General features: G+C 31.3%; 1 protein-coding gene across 1 annotated transcript; it reads right to left on the reverse strand.

The window, feature by feature from the left end:
- Window positions 1-927: 927 nt before the first annotated feature.
- LOC129945188 (uncharacterized) lies at window positions 928-1635 on the reverse strand. Its single transcript, XM_056054845.1, has one exon. It carries the CDS (start codon window positions 1633-1635, stop codon window positions 928-930), a length of 708 nt encoding a protein of 235 aa, XP_055910820.1.
- Between the last annotated feature and the right edge of the window lie 23564 nt (window positions 1636-25199).

Below are 25199 nucleotides of genomic sequence, written 5' to 3' on the forward strand. Positions count from 1 at the left end.
TAAAGATACTTGTTATTAACTCATCTTTGGTAGCCACCATGTTGCAAAAATTCTTTGGAAGTCGAATGCTTGTGGGCCATTGTACATTCATCCCAGATAATAATTTTACATTTTCTCAAAACTTCAGCCATGCCTGAATGCTTCTTTATGTTACACATTGCTTCGGGATTTGTATGAACGTTCAAAGGTAATTTAAGTGCTGAATGCGCAGTCCGTCCACCATCTAGTAACGTTGCTGCAATGCCTGATGAAGCAATAGCCAATGCAATATGATTTTGAGATCGAATCCGCGCAAGTATCAGTGCGTAACGTTGAACATCGCTGTTGATGATGTCTACTGCTGGGCGATTCGGCGGCGCTGGCATTCCAAAATGGATGAGCGGCATGTTTGAAATAAGAATACAATTAATATCCTCAATCATTACTAATGACTCGTTGTGTATTTCGGCGGAGAATTCAATATTAAGATTTTGATTAGTAATTCTAGTCCGATGCAAAATATCCTCACTCATTGAGTCTTCATATTTGTTCCACAGAGCAGATGCATCAGACGGAAAACACGTTGTCAATATTATTGAAAATAATTGACGAATTTGTTGTGGAGATGAGCTCAGTGCTGCATCTGCAAGTGTGAGATCCCAATGGTTATCATCCAATAAATATAAGTTACGACACGCATCGAAGAAAGAGTCGTATGAAGTACCATAGACTTTTCGCAAATATTGGAAGGACGTAGGTCCAGGGACATTAACCAGTAATAAACGCAAAAAAAACATTCGCGTTGCTTAGGATGAACTGTATATAATCGACCTAAAGTTTTTGTCATAAATATATCAGCGAATCCTGGTACTGGAATGCCTCGTTTCCGCGGTTCCCAATTCTTTGATTGTTTATTCCATGTAAAAAATTTAGGACCATCAGTGTACATCAACGTCCTTTCGAATTGACCAACAGCATCTTGTCGACTACAAAGGTTGTTTTTGGAGAAGTCAAAGCCTGTTGTAGTGCAGTTTCTTCTGTAAAGTAAACACGCTGTCCGTTTTCAAGATGCACAGCCAAATGTATAACAACAGGATCCCTTTCATGTATAAGTATAGGGAACGTAAGAATGCGCCAAATAGCTTCGTTGCTACTTATGTATCGACCCATTTGATAACGTGTTATTTCGTCATTGTCGTTTACATTTTGAACAGCAAATATAGCTTTATCACTACCCTTGTGAACATACTTACAAATGTATTTGATAGACTTCACCGAACTGCATAGTTCAACGTTTATGTGCGCTTTGTAGGTTTTGCACAGCAATAGCGAATATGGAACTACCCAGCGATTATCAATATCTACTCTCACGCCATTTGACAGACGCAATTCATATGATTGACCACGATTGTCTACGTCTTTACGTCGATAAGATGGATAACCGTCCATATTGGTGATAGTATCAGTTTCACATGGTTTTGGAAAACGTTTTGTACATTTTCCATTATCCATACATGGCGACATCATGTTTTGAGTGCCACATGGACCATGGATCATATTTGTAGTAACAATGTTAAACAATTCTGGATCAACATTCGGATCTGGAATTTCCGCTGAAATAATTTTGTCAATTTCTTCTGCGCGTATTTTATCCATTATCCACCAACTAAATTAAAATATGCGCATGAGGTAAACCTCGTTTTTGCCATTCAACAGAGTAAAGCCAACAACGCGTTTCACCAAATACCGAGTAATGTGTAATCAAATTCATCAAAGATTTTAATTTTTGTTTAAAGACACGTGCAGTGACATCATGACAGTGCATCGATGTTTGACCTGGCAACTGTAAACTTTTGATTTCATCCCAGTTTGGATTACACGTAAATGTGATAAAAAGATCAGGTAGGCTGTATGCACGTACGTAAGTCATGGCATCTTGAATATATTCCTGCATATGACGCGGGCTACCAGTGTTTAAAAAACATTGTCCAGCGGACAAAATTGTGAATCTAAACCATCATCAAAATCGGTCCAGTCGTTTAAAAGAAGTTCAGTGACATACACACTCACAGAAGAATTATATATATTAAGATTAGAAATTAAAAAAAAAAAAATTAAATGACTAAGACTTCAAGTGAATGCAAAGAATTCATGAATTCTAAAATGACTGCAATCAAGTGATTTTAAAAATGATACCAGTATTTTAAAATTCAAATGATTGAGGATTGTAAAATTTGAAGTCCCAAACTTTAGGTGAATTCAATGAATGCAATGCTTAGTTAAAAACTTGCTTAGCAGACTGTGATGTGTTCGTCATTTTTTTGAAAACAACATAAATTAAAAGAATTTTTTTTTAAACATTCAACAAAACTCATTAATCTGGAACTTGGTCCTAAAAATGCATACTAGCATGTATTGTATTAAGATCTTTTAAGAAAAAGTTAAAAAAACAGGAGTAATCAAACAGATACAATATTATAATTTCAAGTGTGATTAAAATTCAAAATGTAAAAATAAAATAAGAGTGCGATAAAATAACACAAATTAATAAAGTATAAAAATATATAAGGTCCAAATTTTAAAGTCTTAAATCACATTTTTCTCAATATATTATATATTTTCTCTCTTACTATTGAATAAGAGCATTTATAAGACGATTTAAATCGTGAAATAAAGTGCAACTTGTTTGGTAACTGTATGTTAAAAGATTTAAATTGCAATAAATAATATTTTATCACGAGGAATAGCATCTGCAAGAGGAAAAGAAAAATAATAATGGACGTTGGACTTGGATTTTTCATTTTATTGACTTTATTCTGGGTGCATTGAATCTGTAAGCTTTTAATGGATGATTTATATCCAAGGAAATTCAGAAAGAGATTTTTGTCTTTCATTGAACTCTGGTAAGTTTTAAATAGGATTTTAATTCATCCAGTAAGTTTTAATGTTTTTCAATTTACAATACATAAATAAAGCAATATGAAGTACGGATTTTATTTATAATGTTCTTTGCTCTGAAAGGTTAAAATATGTTTCTACAGAATAAAACGACAGTTTTTGAAAATTTGCAGTGTTCGTCTTAATTGCCGCAATTCCTTAAACAAGATGCAGCTAATTTATCGGAGAATGCCATTATTTTTTTGACAATTAAGGAAAGTGATAATTTAACAGAGACATATTTTATGTAATAAGAAGATATAAAAGGCAGTTGAATAAACTTGTACTGCTATTCTATTTAATATTTTGTGGTATTGACAACTTTTTTACAAAATTTATTTGCTGCTTAAGAACTCAAAAAGAGGATGGGATACGACCCACCCTGATAACTTCCCATCCAGTCTGTTAATTTGTCTAAAAGTCCGTTAAATTATTCTTAAAAATTTAAAAATGACCAACAATATTTTGCATAGTAATGAAATAGTTTGATTTCGAAACATATTTTTTTAACGAGATTTTTAGTCAAAAACTAATTTTTACCAATTTTAGTAGTTGAAAAATTGTATTTCTTATAGAAACCAATACAAATTACTTACTAACTTAAGGTGGCGCTACAGTCCTGTGTGAGCTAGGGCCTCACCCAACAAACTTGTCCATCTAGCTCAGTCACTATCTATATGTCTCCAGTTTCGCGTTACAAGTTTGGTGACATCACTTTTCACTTGTGCGCACCAACTGATCCGCGGTCTTTCTCTACTGCGTTGTCCTGTGGGCGTGGACTTGAAGACTTTCCGGACCGGAGCATTGGTTTCCTTGCGCTCTACGTGACCCAGCCATCTTAGTCGTTGGACTTTTACCCTTCTGGCTAAGTCTACGTCACTGTACAGCCCGTACAGCTCGTCGGTCCATCTTCTCCTCCAATCCCCTTCGATGCATACGGGACCTTAGATCACACGAAGAACTTTTCTCTCGAAGCGTCCCAAGGTGCTTTCATCCGCTTTTGTCATAGTCCATGCTTCTGCACCGTATAGCGGGAAGGGGATGATAAGGGTCTTATATAGGAACACTTTGGTCCCTCGAGAGAGGACTTTACTACTCAATTGCTTTCTTTGCTCAAAGAAACAGCGGTTAGCAAGAGTTATTCTTTGTTTGATCTCAATGCTATGATATGATATGATATTGTTTTCTGCGTTAATAGCGGAGCCTAGGTAGACGAAGTCCTTGACTACCTCAAAGTTACGTCTGACGAATTTGACGTTTTGACCAAGATGTCGGTGTTGTATGTCCTTTCTTGACGACAGCATGTACTTTGTTTTGCCCTCACAAAAGGCCCATTGACATCCCAGTGAATTCTTCCGATTATGTCAACGTCATCAGCATATGCTAACAATTGGATAGACTTTTGAAAGATAGTGCCTCTAGTGTTGACGTGTGAGCTCTGTACTATTCTTTCAAGCACGATGTTAAAAAAATCACATGACAGCGCATCACCTTGTCTTAAACCTTTTTTCACATCGAAAGGTTCTGTTAAGTTGTTTCCAACCTTTATGGAGCAGCGTGAATTCGCCATGGTCATCCTGCACAAACGGACTAGTTTGGCAGGGATGCCAAAACTAGACATGGCTTTTTATAGCTTGTCCCTGTAGATGCTGTCATATGTGGCCTTGAAATCGATGAAAAGATGGTGGAGGTAATGTGAATATTTGATCAACTGTGTTTCCTGGTCTAAAACCACACTGATAAGGACCTATCAGGTTGTTGACGATGGGCGATATTAAGTAGACTGATTCCTTTATAGTTGGTGCAGTTTAGAGTGTCTCCGACCATATCTTATGGATATGTTGGTGCATGCTCCTAACCAACTTATCTCCAGCTGCTTTAAAGAGCTCGGCATTCAAGCCATCCGCTCCAGCGGCTTAGATTTGGCAATCTTTACTTCACCTAAGTCATGAGGACGGGTCTGTTGGTTTCGTCGTCTATGTTGAATGGATCATCCTACCTGACAGCGGAATTCAGTTCGTCGTCGCCGTTATACAGTATGCAGAAGTGGTCCTTCCATATCCTCAGCATTGACTTCGGTTCCACTATAATGTTTCCATAAATACAAATTGGATGAACGAAATTAATTTGAAGTCAATATTTTTTATTGCTCACGAGATTTTGAAAGCCGAACATCAATTTTTTGAGTTGGATTTTTATAAAAATTATTGACTATCGAAAAAAATATATTTTGAGATGAAAGTAAATTTTTACCAACTTTTATTAATTTGTTCTTAGGTTTTTTTATTTTTTGCAAAAAAACTATCAATTTGATTTTTCTCAAAATTTTTGAGAATGTTAAAAACAATATTTCTTATAAGTTAAAATTAGTTGGAAGCCATAATCACAAATTTTTGAAAGATATTTGAGTCGAAAATCAATTTTTATCAACTTTTATTACTTTTTGTAGGTTTTTAATTTTTATTCAAAATACGGTCAATTCGATTTTTCTAAAAATTGTACTATATGTCAAAAACGTTAATCTTCGGTGCACAAAATTGTTTTTGAAGATAAAATCAATTTTTCTTCACAAAATTTCGAGGTGACAAATATTTGTTTTCAGTTTTTTTGATTTATGAAGAAACTGTTAGTTATTTTTTTTTTAAATGTATATGTATGGCATCATGTTACAATATATAATACAAAATTTAATTCAAGTCTCTAGCCTTATTGGTTCATGAGCTATTTAGGGTAATCAAAACATTTTAAATTGTTATGATAAAAAAACACCCATTCAATTTTTTGAGAGTCCTTTCTGCATCTTTCTGCATTATTATCCGTATAATAAAACTTATTTGAAGTCGATATCTCTACTGGTTCTTGAGCTAGGGACGACAAAAAAAAAGATGCGAAAGTACGTACACACGCACGCACAGACATCTCTCTAGAAATATTTTATTTCCATTCTAGGGACCTTAAAACGTCGATAAATGTCAAAATTTTCAATGCGACAAGACAAGACCGATTACAATAACTTCCTATGGGAAATTAAACATTTTAACAGTGAGACAAATGCAATTTCAAAGCTTTTGAAGAAATTTAATTTCAATATTAAATTCTATTGTCTTTCCAATACTTTCAATTCATTAAAATGTATAATCAAATTAAAGACTTTACATGTCTTCTTCTCCTTGAAACATAACCTCTTCGGATTATTCTCATTCAAAGTTGAAATTCGAAATTCCATTTGCAAATTAAAAAACAATTTTTTTCTATTATTTGGTTAGTTGTTAAGGACAATAAATGGAGCATTTGGATTTTATTTTAAAAATCCACATTTAGCAAGTCAGAGAGAGGATTAAAATTAGATTCATAGCTCTTCTAGATTTGAAAGGAAAAATCCTTTCCTTTACGACATATGCAAAAAGACACACAACATTTTTTTTTCAACAATATTCTAGTCACGTTTTTAAAATTCGTTGTGTGTTCCTTTTCAGGATATACGAAAATAAAATAATCAAACCCAAAATAAACTGAAATCAATATAATTTTGGACACCACAGCAAGCAGTAACTAGGATATTTCAATCGAATGGGATTTACTTTGGTTTCTATGTGGGTGTTGGATGATGTACCTAATGCCGACGACGACGAAGCGTGCGATATTCTATTTCTATTTTTAATATTTAACATTCATTCAATAAAAAAACGTTTTTCAGTTTTTTTTTTTGAAAATACAGGGTAAGTTGCTGATTATGTTTGTGAAATCAAGTGCGAAAGATCGACAGAAGGAAAAGGCATAATAAAACATAAGATTGGAACATGTAGTTTTTCCAATTCATTTTGTTTTAGCATCTGTTAAACTTATCAAAGATTTCTAGCTTTCAAAGTATTATAAAGGAATTGATATTTATTTACTCATGCCTCGAATCATTTTACACGTGCAACATAAGTCACAGAAAAGTTTTCAAACTTCCGACTCAGTGAAATTCGTCGCAGCATCGGCTACGCCTGTAGCTGTTTGAATTTGGTTTAACAAAAGCAATGTCCAAGTTTTAGTATAAAAAAATATTTTCAATCACACTTTTTATGCACGATTTAAAAAACAAGTATGGATTTATAAATATTTTTGGTTCACGGAAATTGGCCGAAAAAAAAATGTCTGCAGGAAGTTTTCGAAAACGGTCATTTTAGACTTTTTAGTATCACTATTTTCGAAATTAAGTAAGATTTTTTCGGCTCAGCTGATATTAAGAAGCAATTATAACTAAAACAGTTTATACTTTCTCGAATAAGTTTCATGAGGTTTGAGTCATTTCGGCTTTAGGCAATATCAAAGCTCCGGATATATTTGGAAAAAAGTGTTTCATGTAGCTCCAATTATGAATTATAGTTGTTCAACCTTCCTTCTGTGCTAATAATGGCAGAATTGGAATTTGACCAGCATATTTGAGAAGACTTTTTCATGACAAAGGTTAAGTTTGAGTAACCTTAAAGCAAAGTATTTAAATTCCTCCACATCATCACTTTCCTCTTTAAAATTGAAAATTCAAAATCTCATAAAGGGACTTAAAATATTTAGCCTTATGTAAAAAAGGATTAAAAAATGTAATGATAACGAGCTTAATATTTTTCTTCTACGCAATTAGAAAAAAAAAGGAAATATTCCCTTATATGAGAAAAACAAATATTGCACCACGTAACGTAACCTAATTATGTAGTTTCATATATTTTTTTATTAGACCTTAAAGACCCGAAGGGCTTTATACAATATGCTGCACATGAAACTTCAACTTATTTAAATTCAAAAGTACAAGTACAGAGTATACTCGTTACATACCTTTTTAGTTTTTTTTTTTGTATCAAACATTTTTCTTTTTCTGTATGTGGAAGATACTTTTCGCACAAGGCCGCTCTTAATCTCGCATTCCCCATGGGTATTTTGAAGGACTTATGATTAAAGGATATAAATTTGTAATTCCCGCTGCGTTCAGATTTGTATTTTTTTTTTCTTTAAAGAGGACACGTTTTCGTTTCACATTTATGTAAGTGGTATTGTGATTATGACATAAAAGACGAGAAGACAGATAATATTAAATTTCTATATCGCTTCAGAGGTTTTTCGAAAATATAAGGTAATCACATTACCATCATATTCATACATTTTGAAACACATTTTCTTTTGTTAATTAATATTTTTTTTTATATAAAATCTAAATGCAGCCGAGGGAATTGGATTTCTTTCCTTTATTTTTTAATATCAACACCAGAGTGGTTTTATTATTTTCCTGGAAGTACATTTATAGTAATTAATTTTCGGAATGTGGTTTTCTGTAAAGTATGATTTCGACCTAAATTCGAAAGCTTGGGGCGTAAACTTTCACACAAAGGATTTTTCAGTGATTTATCAAAACATTTTAATTTTCAATGGTTTTTTCGAATTTCTAATACACCAAAACTCAAGGATAGAGAAATAATACAAGTCATTTAAGCGTTTCTTATATAAAATGCGTTAAAAATTGCTTATGCGATAAAATTGGAATGTAGAAAACCATTTTATGAACCCAGGGTGGTCAAAATGGCTTCCTATTTACTCCTTTGCTGCTACTGATATATGAATGCCCAACGTACATAATTTTGTAAAAGCGAAAAAGGATATGGAATATTTTTTGTTGATTCTAAACAGAGCAGAAAGGGTCTGGCTCTGGAACACAGAACAGTTTAGGTCACACCCTCTCTTCTTTGCAACCACATTCGAATGTGGTTGTTTATAGGGTGTATCCCTTTTAATGGAACCATCAGGAACAACCAGAAGCAAACGAATAGGAAAAACAAAATAAAAATAATATTTTCAAGTCATGAACAAAAGTTCTTCGCCACCACAGAACCGCTTTGAATTATTGTTGTTTAATATATACATATTATTGCGAAAGAGAAAAAGATCCCCTTCGAGCCAAAATTAGGTAGAACCACAATTTAATTGACCATTAATACAAAAACACTAATCCTCTATAGTCATTTATTACTATTTCTTGGTGACAAGGGTTTCTTTTTGCATGTTTTTCTTTAGGTATTATTTTTACTCCACATCAAAGGATCACAAAGCAAATTAAAAGGGTAAAAAAAACTTAGGGTCGTTTGTGAGGCAGTTTTGTTGGCTTTATGCTAATAGCTGTAATTATCGTTAATTTGTTGTAGTCGTTTTTTTTTCTTGCTTGCGATAGCAGCTCAAATATAGGTTTAGTTTATTTTTTGTTTGAATCATTTAAATGTTCAAATGTTTTGTTAATGTTTTTGCTAATACTCCTTAAAATAATGTGATGGCTAACAGAAATAACGGTTAATATAAAAATGGGATGTGAATCTAATTTTAGAGGATTTTGATTAAATTTTAAATACACAAAAAAGGTATACAAAATGAGCTTTGTTTAAAAGTACTATAGAAGTACTCTAATTTAATAAACACGGTTTTGATGGAAGTATTAAATGGCTATGCGAATTTGAAAACTTCGCCGGTAGACATTGATGATGCGGCTGATGAAAATTCGATTAAGAAAAGTTTAAACAGGTAAAGGTTGTCGTTAAGTGAAAAAGTTTTTCGACAAGAAAACTGTGTTTTTCTAATAATGATGAGAGGAACTTATACAATTTCAAGTGGAAAGAAAATGATTGAAATTTCTTTTACTTAAAATGATAATGAGGTTTATTTTTGTATCAATATTTGTATTAATACAGCAGAATTTTAAACTGAAAGAATTGAGAATCTCAGTATTTGACGTCATGATTCAATGTCATTTCTTATAGGAATAATAACTAACGTTGTCATAAATGTGGTTTTATGGCTAAAGTCCTTTATCATGTTCTATAGAAGTAGAATCGAAAAGCTGTGATATTTAATCAACAATCATTCTTGGATAGTTTTCTTTCTGACTGCAAAACAACTGCTGCAAGTGCAAAATGTTAAAATATTGCAACTTTAAATTTTAAAATGTTCAATTTAGAAGCTATCATACTTTTAATACTTCATCGGTTAAATTGATTTTTTTTTAATTCTACATACATTTGCATAGTCCAAAAAGTATAAGGAAAATGTAAAAACCAAAGGGATAACATTGAAAAATAGTTAGGTTCCACCTTCACCAAGTTTAAAAAAATAATTATTGTGATTTTCAAAAACCTGTTTCTAATATATTGTTATAGTAAATAGGTATATTATTTTAGAATCAACAAAAAAAGTTGAGGTACGGAGACTTTTTGGACTATGTGCAGTGTATGTAGGTGTTTTATTCTAAAAACTTTCACATTTCTTGATTTATTAAGCAAAAGACCCCTAGGATATCAAGACTGAAAGATGTTTCTTTTACAGTATGACCTTATTTACTAACCAAAAATTGAAAATCTTTATTGAAGCACTAAAGGTTCTAGAAAGTAGTACCTGTGGACTGATGGTTAATGCGTAGGACTTTCATGCCAGAAGTCTTGGGCTCAAACCCTGCCTGTGTCATATAAAGATTTTTTTACGGATACTGCCTTTTTTGAGAAATTTGAAAATTATATCATGAAAAATTCGTTCTAAAATTAGCAGCTCAGATTCGGCTAAAAACTGCGCTTCCCCTCCACAGCTGAACTCATTACTCACATACAGAAATTAATGAGAATAAAAAGTCACTAGGGCCCAGTTCCCAACGGACAGTTGCATAACCAAATTTATTAAATTCCCATAGGAATATATTGTAATGGGTCCAATTTGTCAAATTTAAAATTTTGACATTTCTCGACGTTAAAAGGTCTATAGAGTCTTAATGAAAGACATTTAGAGAGATGTCGGGCATGTGTACGAACTTTCGTACGTCTGTTCCTTCGGGAAGCTTTTTTCGTCATCCAGATCTCAAAAACTGTTGTTATTTTTTTTGTTTAGGTTCTGTTTGTTGTAAAAAAAACTGTCAATTCGATTTTCTGAAAATTTTATCAAATGTTGAAAACAATATTTTTTATAAGACAAAATTAGCTGGAAACCATAATCTCAAATTTTTGAAAAGATATTTGATTCGAAATTAAATTTTTACCAACTTTGAATATTGTTTTTTTGGATTTTTATTTTTTATAAAAAAAAACTGTCAATTTGATTTTTTCAAAATCTTACCAGATGTTTGAAATGTTATTTTTCGTTGCACAAAATTGTTTTGGAGATAAGATCATTTTTTGTTCGTAAACTTTGAAGGTGACAGATATTTTTCTTAAGTTGTTTTTTTTTTATTTAAGCAAAAAACAGTTAATTGCATTTTTCCAAAAATACATTTGTTTGGTATCGCTTTACAATATATAAATAAAATTTGATTCACGTCTTTTCCGTTGTTGGTTCGTGAGATATTTGGGGTTAACAAAAATGTTCACTTTTTTTTAGATTGCTATGGTAATAAAACCAGCCACGCAATTTTTTTGAAGGTCCTTTCTGCATTATTATCTTTAAACGAAATTTATTTGAAGTCGATATCTTAACTGGTTTTTGAGCTTTGGACGACGAAAAGACGTCGCGAACGTACGGACACAAATCTTTCTAAAAATCTTTTATTTCGACTCTAGGGACCTTGAAACGTCGAGAAATGTCAAAATTTTCAATTAAAAAAATCGGACCGATTACAGGAACTTCGTATGGAAAGTTCAAAACATTATAAAAATATGACAAAACTTGGTAAAAATAGATTTTCGACTCTTTCCAAAACTCAAATACATTGACTTAAAACTTTATTCATCATAATATTGTTTTCAATATTCAGTAAAATTTTTGGAAAGATCCAACAGTAAGATTTTTCATAAAATTTAAAATCCATAACAATCGTAGACAGTTTACAAAATATAGAACCTACATACAAAAAACTGTACCAAAAGTTTGTAAAAATTGATTCTCGATATCTCGTGAAAAATTGAAGAATTCATTTTATGGTTAATTTTCTTGGAAAAAATAAATCTGCATTTGTGTATATAAGAAATAACAACTTTCAAGAAATGTTAATAAAATTCGTTTTCGACTAAAAATCTCGTCACCAAAAATAAATTTAGAAATCAAACTTTTTCTTCATTCGCAAAATATTGTTAGTAATTTGCAGTTTATTTTTTAGAATAATTCAACTGACAACTTTTTTAACAAAACACGAAAGCCTACAAACATTTTAAGCAAGACTAATCAACAGGCGGGATGGGAAGGTTCTAGAAATCTATTGAAATCTAATTTAAAATAAAATGCACGACTGGGTCGCACGAACTTGCTCCTGTAGGCTAAGAGTATGTTTAAAAAAGTACTTATATAAGATTTGAAAATATACCTGTAAAATAAGTTTGTCTTCAAAGATATAAATGCCAATATGTACAATTGTACATAATGAAAACCATAGTATTTCATGAGCAGAAACTTTTAGGGTGACCAGATGCAGAGTCGTTAGCGTGGCGTTAGTATCGAAAGTTGAGAAATTCAGCGGGAGCGAGAGAAAGTCTACACAATTTCCTTCATTCTACTTGAGTCTATCCTTGTATATATTTTCACATAAAGAGCTTCCATATGAAGGTTGATGAATTTGTTTTTGTTTTATTTATATCAATGCACTTTATATAAAAAACAAAATGGCTTAATATTGTATCTAATAAGGGGATGAAACAAACTTTTGCATGCTTACGTCAGCTGCTTAGGATCTTTTACCGATATTTGTTTTTATTTACATTCTTTTATTTTACTTGGGTACGATCTTTGTGTATGAAAAATGGTTTGTATTATGTATAAAGCTACGATACGTTCGATATTGATTCAACTTGTTCCTTCAAAGCTTTTTTCCTTTAGATAGCTTTATTGTAATTTTATATTAGAAGAACCAGGATGGAAAATAAATAAGATAAGAAAAAGGCATGAATGTTTAAATTGTAAAGCGATCGCCTATTGGTTGTGTAGTTAGGTAGCAGGTAGATGTCCAAAACGAATAAAGAATAGTTCATTGGCGTTCTTAGCTTTATGCAGATAGATAGATAAGGACATGTTTATGATGATAATGAAGGAGTGTTATTGGTAGCTAAAAGGTATATACTACATTCCTTATTTACTACAAGTTTTCAGCGCAAACATGGAATTTGTACGTTCAGTTTATGTATTTTGTTAAAGTTTAAAAAAAATAACCAGCATACGAACAGGTACAAGAAATTGCTATTCATGTGTTGTTTACAGACAGGTTTTTGTGCGTTTTGGATTTTAGTTATGAAGTGACACGTAAGCAGTAGTTGTAGAAGTTGTACGTAATACCTTTATAAATAGGTTAATGTGTATACGTTGAAAAAGTGATTCTATAATAGAAAATACATATACATAACTTTTACTGAGTATTTATTCTTTTATATAGGCGAAGGCAAGTAAATCATGTATAAAAGAACCTTTTTCGTAAAGAATAATATTTTAAAATCACATATACAAAGTTACCAAGATATTACTTCTTGATGGACACTTTTAAATATATTGTTGATTAAATATATCATATTCGTTAATCCGATACAGTTGCGCTACATGGGCGGCCATTGTTGTTATTTACAGTAATTTTAGTTATAAAAATACATAAATATGTACCAAATGCACTAATTAAAATAAAAGCTAGGAATGTAATTACAATTTTGTCAAAATAATGCGCTCTTTCGGGCTCATGCACAGTTAAAATATTAAAAAAAAAAACTTTTTTAAGATTCAAAATTTCGCCCGAAAAATAAGTTTTTCTTCAAAAATTTAAATGCCATTTTATAAATAAAAAAACATTTTATTTTTAAAATTTTTTTTATGAAAATCGTTAGAGCGGTTTTTTTTTAAATTAATTTTTTATATATAAAATTTTTCAGTTTTGTTCTAAAAATATTTTTGGTACGCAGTTGTTTAGAAATTGTTAGTATACGCTATGCGTTTGAATTTCGTAAAAAAATGTTGAAACGTTTTTGAGATATCGAATTTTGAAAAAATAAAATTTAATATTTTTTTATAAATCCAAACAATAAAAAATTGCATTTTTGATAATCAAATATTGTTAAAGCAATATAAAAGCTTATTCAGAAAAAAAAATTATTGAACTCGGTTTATAAATTGGTGAGAAAATTAAAAAACAAAATAACGGTTCTATGAGCGGTACCTTTCCTGAGCAATACAAAAATTTGTTTTTCTTATTAAAAGAAGCCAAGTTAAAAAATAAAATTTTAGAGAAAATTTAAAGAAAATCTATCGGTTTGTTTTTGAGAAAATTCGAATTTTCGTTTTTTGACCAAAAAAATTGTATGGTGGCCACTGTTAGTTTTGATCTTAAAAAAAAAATGAAAAAAACGCCTAACGCGAATCTTCTCAAAACCTTAACTTCCAAGTTTGAACTCAATCGACCCAATGGTTTAGGCTGTAGGAGCGTGGACAGACAGACAAAACCGACCGGACGGAATCGCGGGACCCACTTTTTTCGACTTGTCTACCATCGTAATATCATGTTTGATTAAAATCTCGAGTTCGAAATTTTGCACGAATGCAAAACTTGCCATATAGTTCCTATATGTCGCAAGTAAAAATTCAGGTATCAAGATTCCAATTTCTTTTCGAAAATTTTTTTCTGTCGAATGGAGCTGTTTCCTTGTTTTTTGTTTCTGCTTTTTGCTTCTTTGTTAGAAGTTGTGACTACATTTTTTGTTTCAATTATTTCTGAATTTGGAATTGACGATTCAAGATTTGATGCAACCTAGAAGGCTTTCACTGTTTCGAATCACAAAACATGTTTTTTTTCAGAGCTAATTATCTTTGCAGCTATGCTCATTAATTGTTATATAATAATACCATGTAATTTCAATTGCTTGTTAATAAAATATTATAATTCTTATTTCAACAAGGAATTCAAACTTCGTCCTTTTTTTCAAAATACGAGTATTTTTAAAATGAAAGAAAAAATAAATTTGTCATGACCACTTAAGAAAAAAAAGATTTGATTTTAAACTGTGAATCAAATTGCCCTTCCCTTTACATTAGTGGATCCTTGAATTCAAATTATCCAAACACAGGTAAATAATCTGTCTACAGGTTCCATGCCACACTTTTATCTTTTTTCTGCTATTTGAGAAAAAATTCGAAAAATGCAAATCTCAATCCAATTTAAATTCAGGAATGTTCAGATTTAAATACGTTTCCAACTAACTATAGGACATCGACTTCTATGCTAGGCAATATTTCTTCATAAGAGTCCTTGAAATAAAAAACAATTTTGTCGTCTGTCCTATTTTTTTTTTCTGTTTTGCACTCTCTACGCTCCGTTGTTTTGGTATTTTATTTTGCGAGACAAAATTGATGCTGGTAATGTTGTTTATGGAAATCGATTTCAGAGAAAAACTTTTTCCAAATCTCTGATGATTCTCTACAGTTCTCCACTAACTGGGTTTAGGTCTCAGTCACGCTCGTTCTTCGTTCTTCGATGACTGCAGCACACGCATGAAATTTGGTCTCAAAACGATTAGATAAATTTTCTTTTATTCTTCTAGAGTTCTTGTCATGTCCTTTCTAAGAACAAAAACAAAAACAAAAGAAAAATAGAAGGTCCTAGGGTCTGCTATATGAGTAGGTATATGATGAGAGGCAGAAAGTTTTCATTGAATAAATAACTAAAAGGGTTTCAAGTTTGCCAGAGTCGTTAAGGGCAGGCTATATATGGCAAGGGTATGATCAAGAGTCGTGAGAGTTGCCAAAATACTTTTGGCATGCTTTAAGAATTCCAGAAGTCTATTTACAGTATATATGTATATGTATGTAGTAAAACCAAATACGAAAACATTTCATATAAATGGTATACTATCATCGAATTTATAATTCAATCGTTTTTCTGCTTCTTTTCCTTGAAGGGGAAGGACTTTATTATTACAAAACTGCTATTTGAAGATATAAATCAAAGTAGTTAACATTAGTAGGGCACAATTTTATATTATAGTGAATGTAGAGATGACTGGTTGGGTTTATATTTGAGATTTTGCATAATCTTCACCATACTTGTATAAATGGAATGTTCAACATTTTGATACATCAGATATTATGATAATTGTTATGATGTGGCCTAGCCAAGCCATAAAAGCCAAAATATGGACTTAATTTCAATTTAATTTTTATGAAAGTTGTATTAGGTTGTTTAATAGAGCAAATTAAATTAAATGTACAACAAGGTCCGATACGAAATTGGTTTAAGTTGGTTGGAATATTTAAGTTTTCCTTAGCTTACATTTGTATGATATTGAGAAAAGAAATTGGGAAGGAAAATCCGGAAAAAGATTAAGATCGAAAAAACGAAGAATGAAATCTGTTTAGATGACGATTTAAAAGTTAATCTCACCAAAAAATTAACATGAGACACGTTTTGACGAAAGTGTATATAATTTTGATGATATTTGAGTATTTCTAAAATAAATTTATTTTGTATTAACTTCACTTTGAAATGCTTCCGATTTATCGACGTTTCAAGAGTCTTTATCGATAGTTTTTGGAGATACGTCTGGTCTCCTTTCTCCGATTGTATTTAAAAAGCAAACTGATAATATATTGTTTTTAAAATAATGGGAAATTGAATCAGTTGTGCGATTTGTAAAACTGGATTTTTTGACATTCTTTGTTTCCCGGAATCTGAATCCAGTATTTTGAAAGAGTATCTTTGAGCGCGTACTAGCGCTCAAAAGTAAGGTAAGTAAGGTCCAATCACACTTCCGGAGAGCACTAAACAGTGACTTTTTGTAGATGTAATGGACTCTCTTCAATTATTTGAGGATTCTCAGAACACCAAATACGACAATTCAAGTGAGAAATCCGAGTGAGAAATGTACTTCGTCGCTGAAAAAAATTTTGTTTAAAAAATCGTTGCGAATGGTCAGCTGGCTTCAGCTGCTGTATGAATTGGACTTTATATGGATGTATAGGTGTAGATCCAAATGCAAATACGCCATAATATACCGTAAAACAGTCCTCACTTCTAGAAGCGACGAGAAATCGACACATTCGGGTCTTCGGCAACACTTTTACTTACAGCAGAGATATTTTCAGTGGTATTAGCAAAACGATGCTGCACACGCCTCACAATCCCAATCCAGTATCTTCAAATTTCTTCACAATTTTGGCAGTTGTTTACGTAGTTGGACGATTACGTACCCCGTAATCTCGATATGTGGACGGGGTAGAATCAACATTTTTATACTAGGCTTTAACAATTTGTATGCAATGTGAGATAGGTAAGCGATCTATTTTCGTCAGTGTCAGATTTCAATTGAATAAAAATAATTGGCTTAACAACTTAGTTTGAAAGATGTCAAATAATAGCCCTATAAATTAATAACCCGTAATAATATTATGAGATACGGTATTTTGACAACACAAACATAAATTATTTCAAATTTGCAGTATTTAGATAAACAGAATATTAATATCTCAAGAATATCTCTTTATGTTCTCCTAATACTTTAGTCGGATACTCTTTCTTATCAATTTTTTGACGTTTTTTTAGGTATTCGTGTTTTTTGTGAATTTTTCTCGAAATGAAGTCTAATACCACTTTTTACCAATTTCAATATAAATAACCAATTTCATGAACAATTCATTGCTTATTATAACCAAATACATATTTGATTTTTCTATGAACAATATCGTACAAAAAGTAATAAATCATTTTGAAGACAATACCTTCATTTAATACGAGGTATTGATTTCGCGCATTATTTTTTGTATCTATAGATTGTGTTATATTTTTATAAAAAATTTACTTAATGTCGAAAATAATATGTTTTATAAGATGAAATTAGTTTGAAGCCAATATCTTAATTTTTAAGAAATATTTTTAAGTTGAGAATCAATTTTTACCAATTTTTAGTTTTTTAGGTCTTTATTTTTTGTAAAAAAAAACTGTCAAAATATTTGAAAAACGTTACCCTTCGTTGCAAACCATTGTTTTGGAGATAAAATCAATTTTTGTTCAAAAAATATTCGAGGAAAGTACGATAACTTAGGCTACAAAATTTCATGACGGATTTGTTTAGAACAGTTAAAAACAAGCATTTTTTTTACTTTGAAAGGGGAAGGGGTCTATCTCTCCTCGTTTAGGTGGTAATGGCAATTTAAAAAAATATGTACGTTAAACAGAAAAAAATAATTAATTAAACCAATTAAGTTTTATACTTTTAATTAAGCAAACACTTTCGTCTATTAGTTTGTTTTAAAATCAATTCAAAACTATGCATAATTTTTGAAAAAAAAATTATTTTAAACTACAAATTTGGACAAACATAAGTTATAAAAAGAGGCTGGGATGCGACCCACACTGATAACTTACCATCCCGTCTGTCGATTTGTCTTGCTTAAAAGCTTGTAAGTTTTCGGGTTGGGTTGAAAAACTTGTCAATTGAATTATTCTTAAAAATTTTAAAATTACCAACAATATTTTTAACATAAAGAAATAGTTTAGTTTGGAAATCTGTTGGATTTTTATAAAAGAAACTATTGAATATCAAAAGCAATAATTTCTGTAAAATAAAAAAAGTTTAAAGACAACATTTTTAATTTTTGTAATTTGAGTCGAAAGTAAATTTGTACCAAGTTTAAGTATTGTTTATTTTAGGTTTTTTATGATTTTGTAAAATAAACTGTCAGTTCAATTTTTCTCAAAATTTTGCTAAATGTTTACAATAATGTTTTTTAAAAGATTAAAGTAGTTAAAGCCAATATCTCAAAGTTTTGAAGAGATATTTGAGTCGGAAACCAATTTTTACCAACTTTTATAATTTTTTTTTACGTCAATATTTTTTGTAAAAAAACTGTCAATTCGATTTTTCTCAAATTATTACTAAATGTTAAAAACAAAATTTTTTATAAGATTAAATTGTTTGGATGCCACAATCTCCAATTTTTTAAAGATATTTTTGTCGAAAATCAATTTTTACCAATTTTTGTAAAAAATTTTTTTAAGTTTTTATTTTTTGTTAAAAAAACTGTCGATTCGATTGTTCTCAAAATTTTACCGAATGTGTTAAACAATATTTCTTATAAGGTTAAGTTAGTTCAAAGCAATAATCTTAAATTTTTAAAAAGATATTTGAGTCGAAATTCAATTTTTACCAACTTTGAGTGATGTTTTTTTAGGTTTTCATTTTTTATAAAAATTATCTATTTGATTTTTCTCAAAATTTTACCAGATGTTAAAAACGTTATTTTTCGTTGCACCAACTTGTTTTGAAGATGAAACAATTTTTTGCTCGTAAAATTTTCGAGGTGACAAATTGACAATTTTTTTTGATTTGTAAAAAAAAAACCGTTTCTATCATAAAAATGTTCACCCTTTTTTTAAACTGCTATCTTTAAAAACCAACCACGCAATTTTTTTTATAGCCCTCTTTGCATTATTATCCATATAACCAAATTTATCTGAAGTCGATATCTCTTCTGGTTCTTGAGCTATGGAAAAAAAATACGAAAAAAAACGTATTGAACGTACGGACTTACGAACATCTTTCTAAAAATCTTTTATGTTGACTCTAGGGACCTTACAAAGTCGGGAAATGTCAAATAGGACCCATGACCATAACTTCCTATGAGAATTTTACAAGGTTAAAATTGTTATTTTTCAAAACTTTAGGATTATCGACTATTGTAATAAGATAATCCTAAAGTATTGAAAAATTACACTTTAAACCTTTTTTAACTTTTTTTACTCGGATTTTGAGTTTTTAAAAATTGGCTTTAAGAAAATATATAATACTTAATTTTAAGTATTACCGTTATTTTTTAACTATTTTTTTCCATTTTAAGTAATATTTTTTTTTTTAATTGCCCTTCCCACCTAAACGGGAGGTGATAGACCCCCCCTCCCTCCAATAGTAAAAAATGCTTGTTTTTAACTGTTCTTAAAAAATCCTTTTTAATATCTTGTCGCCTTAGTAATCGTACTCTTGCTGAATACTTTTTTAAAATAAAAGTTATTTGGTATCACTTTACAATACACACAATTTAATTTAATTGAATTCCCTGGTATTGGTTCATGAGATATTTTGGGTCAAGCAAAATTTTCATAATTTGTTTTAATTGCTATATCAAAAAAAAACACCCAAACAATTTTTTGAAAGTCCTTTCTACATATTGCTGTATTATTATATGTATAAGAACATTTATTTGAAATTTCCTGGTTCTTGAGATATGGACAGCTAAAACCTTCGCGAAAGTACTGACGTAAGGATATACACGATAGATAGATAATTTCAAAATCAATAAATAATATAACTATTTGAATAATTGTATAAAGTACAATAGATTTTAAAAAATCCAATTAACAGTTTGTTTTTACAAAACAAAACATTAGACTATACAAACTTACTGGAAATGGATGGTTTTTTGAACAAAAAAAATACAAATTTTTTTAACGAGTACAAAATATTAATGTTGCATTTCGTAAAATTTTGAGAAACAGTTTGTTTTTCAAAAAATACCATTTACTGTGGTTATAACTAACATAACATTCTTACGAAAAATTACTTCCCTTATAAAACACTTTAAATTTTCTGTTATATTAAAATTCTTTTACAGCAAAAAGAAAATTTTACAAATAACAAATTCAACTAACACATAATTTTAAAGTATGTACAAGTTGACTCAAAACTAAGTTCACATTTGCTTATCTTATTACGCGAAAGTAACTATTCTGAGGGGCGCGGGGGGTATGTCAGTCGATAGTCTAGCTCTTGGGAATTTAGTCGCTATAGAGCGTTTCTCTGGTGCTGACCATGCGTTGTGCGTACGTGAGTTTTACAAAAACGGTTATTCGGCGACTGTAGCGCGTAGAAATTTCTGCAGTATTCGACATATTCGTCACATAAATGATGCGCCTAGTACTTGACTCATTGCAAAATGGGTTGAGAAGTTTGAAGAGACTGGGTCAACTCTGGAGAAACCAAAATCTGGGCGGCCAAGAACTCAGTCTATTCGAGATGATAAAAACCTCTCGATTCGGAAGCGTGTTGTTGCTTTAAATGTGTCCAGATCTTTTTTACACAAAGATTAAAAGCTGCACCCGTACAAAATTCAGTCACTGCAAGAACTAAAGCCTCAAGATGCTGGTCAGAGGCTTGCCTTTGTAAATCAGATGATTGAGCGCTTTCCAACGTTCACCAACATGGTTCCGGCAGGATGAAGCAACTTCACACACGTCCAACAGATTTCTGCCTCGAGTTTGAGAAATGTTTCCGAACAAATTAATCTCCAGGCGAGGTGACATAAATTGGCCTCCACGGAGTCCCGATTTAACGCCTATGGATTTTTTTATGTGGGGTTATGTCAAATCAAAAGTTTACGCTAATAAACCGACTTCCCTGGCACAATTTAAAGAAAATATCCGTCATGAAATGGCAGCCATCACGGAGACTACCAGCCGAGCTGTCATAAGCAATTTTAGTGTCCAACTAAATGAATGCCGAGAGCGCAACGGTTTACATTTGGACGATGTTATTTTTAAAAAGTAAATTCCCAAACAGTGTACTTCAATACAAAATAAACATTTTTCAATAAAGTAAGGAATTTTCTTTTAAAAAAAGATTTAAATGTGAACTTTCTTTTGAGACACCTTGTACTTACATAAACATATATATTTTTCTGTACAAAAGTTTGTCTTAGTTAAGCCACAGAAAGTCAATAGGTGGAAATATTTCGTACATTTGAATCATTATTCAAACATAGTTTAATTTCGACTTTCTAAAGGGTTTTCTTCCATGAAATCCAATAGTCAAAGAAATTAATTTAAAACGACTCAGTAATTTTTAAGTTTCATATTTCAAGGAGTTTAAGCTTCAATATTTTCAACTCGAACAAAGAAATTTCCTCTTTATAATATAATGCCAAAAAAACACTACCCCCCGAACAAATTTATCAAAAGAAAATATATTTCCAAGATATTCCAGGAATACAAATATTATTTTTTCTTCTACTTAATTCAATAAAATAACAACATAACTCTTTAGACAAAAATAAATACAATATACCAAAAATCAAATCAATATCATCGATTTACATATTCAGCGAATTTCCATCAAATCGAAACACTTTAATTGAGATTTCTTTGAAAATCAAACTGAGCGGAATTTATATGTATGTACTTTAAAAAGAAATACAAAATATACAAAACAAAAACAATTTGAAATGGGAATATGTATTTAACTCGAAGTATTTTTTGGATGGTTTTTCAATGAGTAAAAGTAAAATAAATACTTCCAGTAAAACCAATTAACTGAAAAAATAAACCCTTTCGCTGATATAACTTCGACTTTTCCTTTGATGATACTTTAAAAAAGAAACCCCAACCATTCGAACCAACCGCTCTGTCATCCGTCAATTCATCTGAAAAGTGCACTTTTAGGTACATGTTTACTTTACCTTTGTACATAAAAAAAAAAACATTTAATTTGAGAGCATGGTAAGAAGACAGGACGTTCTTTTTAAAAAACCCGAATTTCGTTAACCTGCGAGGATTAAAACCTTAAATAGAACTTCGTTTTTTTTTTATTTAAAAGAGAATACCATTTAAAGATTAGTTGGATTTATGCGAAAATGAACCACTGTACAAAATTTCAAAGAAGAATATTAATGGCAAAGATATCAAGTTTTCTCTTTGAAATTTAAGAGGACTTTTAAAATTGTTTAGCCTACTTAGGAATTACAGAAGTGAAACATTATGAATTTCCTCCAACTAACGATGACGTGACGGTCAAGGAGGAGGGTGTTTCGGTTCAGCTGCTTCTCCCTAAAAATGTCTTCTTTTTTTATCACGGGGATATCTACATCTGTTTTTGAAATATAACACATTGAGGATCATCACACTTCCACAAACTCCAATTAAAGTATGTGTTATGGACACCATCGTATTTTATCCCCAAAATGTTGACCGTTAAAAAAGAATGAATTTGATAAAAAGAAGCAAGGTACTCGTATACTTAAGCCTGCTCTCAGACTGAATCTTCTAAAAAAATAATCTCGTTACTTTGTGTGATGTATTTAACAGATGATGTTGCTCTTAGCCCGCGCGTGCTTGCTTCGTCGTCGTTGTGCCAAAGAACTTTATCTTTACAAAAACCCAAGACCTCCCGATGGGTAGAAAAAGTTTCAATATAATTTTCGTTTCTTCCTTTCACACACAAAAAAAAAGGACAAACAGGAGATAGGTTGATATTTTTCAATTGAAAATCATTTTCAAGCATAAAGCGAAGAATGAGACAAACTTTAAAAAAGTTTTTTTGAGCGAGAAGATTTAAAAGTCTTAAGAGATGGCGGGTAAAGATTATCTGATGGAGGCTAAGAGTTTTTCCTCTTCTTTTCGATACAGAAATAAAACATAATAAATATCGATTTCGAGGATACAAAAGTTATTTAATTAAATTGGAAGGTTTTTCTTAAATTATTATTAGATTTAAAAAAGGTAAGTTACACCCAGTAATAGAGGTATGGGAATCAGTTGATATTATTTGACCAGGGTGTGAATTGAAACTTTTTTTCTATCCCATAACGCATTTGGGTTTTTAATTTTCATTTTTGTCATCAATATCACTCAAATAAAATTTAGGGCTATTTTTTAACAAAATATAAGGAAACAATATTTTGTCAATTATTTCTTACAACAGCTATAAGCTGAAGGAATTTTTGTTGGTGAGTTCTTGTTCTCATTTGAAATTGGTTGGTGAAAACAAAAATAAATCAAATTAAAATTAGAAAACTAAAACTATTAACAATATTTTCAATAAAAGGACATACATAAGTATCCCTTTGACATGTAAAGGATTAAAATCAATAATTGAAGTTTAGGCTGTTTTTTATTGAGGTATTTACAACTACGAAAAATGATTTCTAACTTCTTATAGGAAAATATTGTAAATTTTTCAAAATATTGGTGTCGAAATGAAAGGCTTTTAGAGAGATTTCTGAGTGTTCGTTCGTTTGTTCGTCCATGAGTCTGTGTGTCTTTACGTTCAGTATATATTTTTCTGTTTGTCATATTTAAAGAACTGCATTGAATTCAAATAAATTTTATTTGACATTAAAAGATGCAGAAGGAACTTCCAAAAACATTGAATTGATATTTTTTTTTAGGTGAAAAGTTTGGCCAAGCTCTCAAAAAAAGGAGATCTTACAAAGTTCGAGAACTGGAGAGGAATTTGCTTTCTATCTAACGTTGCCTTAATAATAGCAAAGGTCATACTGGAACGCATCAGATAACACCTGGAGACCACACTCGATGGCGACGCTGAACAAGCAGGATTCCGCGCTGGATCCTCCTGTATTGATCATATCAACACCCTGCGGATCATTATTGAACAGTGCGTTGAATATCGATTACCACTAAACCTGCTATTCATCGACTTCGGGAAGGCATTTGATAGCGTTAACATCCCAGAAAAACTAATTGCTATTATTTAAGCAGCATCTGATGAATCCAATCACGTTTTGCACGATGGTAGGTTGTCAGATGATTTTGAAGATTTTGAAAACCGAAGCGGAGCCAGACAGAGCTATATTCTCTCGCCAATATTTTTTTATTGTTGGTGATAAGCGATGTACTGCGCTCACCATTTATTTAAAGCACTTGGATTACGCGGACGATGTTTGCTTACTCTCTCATAGGATCATGGATCTCCATCAAATGTCAACAAGTAAGAAGAGAGAAGCAGAAGTTGTGAGGCTAAAAATTAAATTAACTCCGGCAAAACCAAAATAATCAGACTCGGAACCCGACCATCCTCTCAAATAAATATTTTCTCGCAACCGGTGGAAAAAGTGGAGAGCTTTCAATACCTTGGAAGTATCGTTTCCATCGAAGGCGGAACCTAATAAAACGTCATCTGTCGCATCGCCAAATCAAAAAAGGGCGATCGGTATGCTGGCAAAAATTTGGAGGAATAACTCTATCAGCTTCAGAACAAAGCTAAGACTGTTTGGCACAAATGTCGAATCTGTGCTTCTTTAGGGGTGCAGCACTTGGAAGATTACTTCAGCCATAACAAGCAAACCTTTGTGAATAAATGTCTTCGTAACATCTAAAGGATTTTCTGGCCAAACCGTATATCAAATGAGGTCCTTCGTAGAAGGACAGGTCAGTATCCTATAGAATCTATAATACGAAGACGTAAGTGGCAATGGATTGGAAATACGCTTCGAAAATGTAACTACTGCATTGCAGGCCAAGCAATTCAGTGGAATCTGCTCACACAAGGAGGAAGAAGAGCTGGACGACAGTCGAGGTGAAATCAGATTCACTAGGC

Source organism: Eupeodes corollae, chromosome 2, assembly GCF_945859685.1.
Source record: "Eupeodes corollae chromosome 2, idEupCoro1.1, whole genome shotgun sequence".
Lineage (NCBI taxonomy): Eukaryota > Metazoa > Arthropoda > Insecta > Diptera > Syrphidae > Eupeodes > Eupeodes corollae.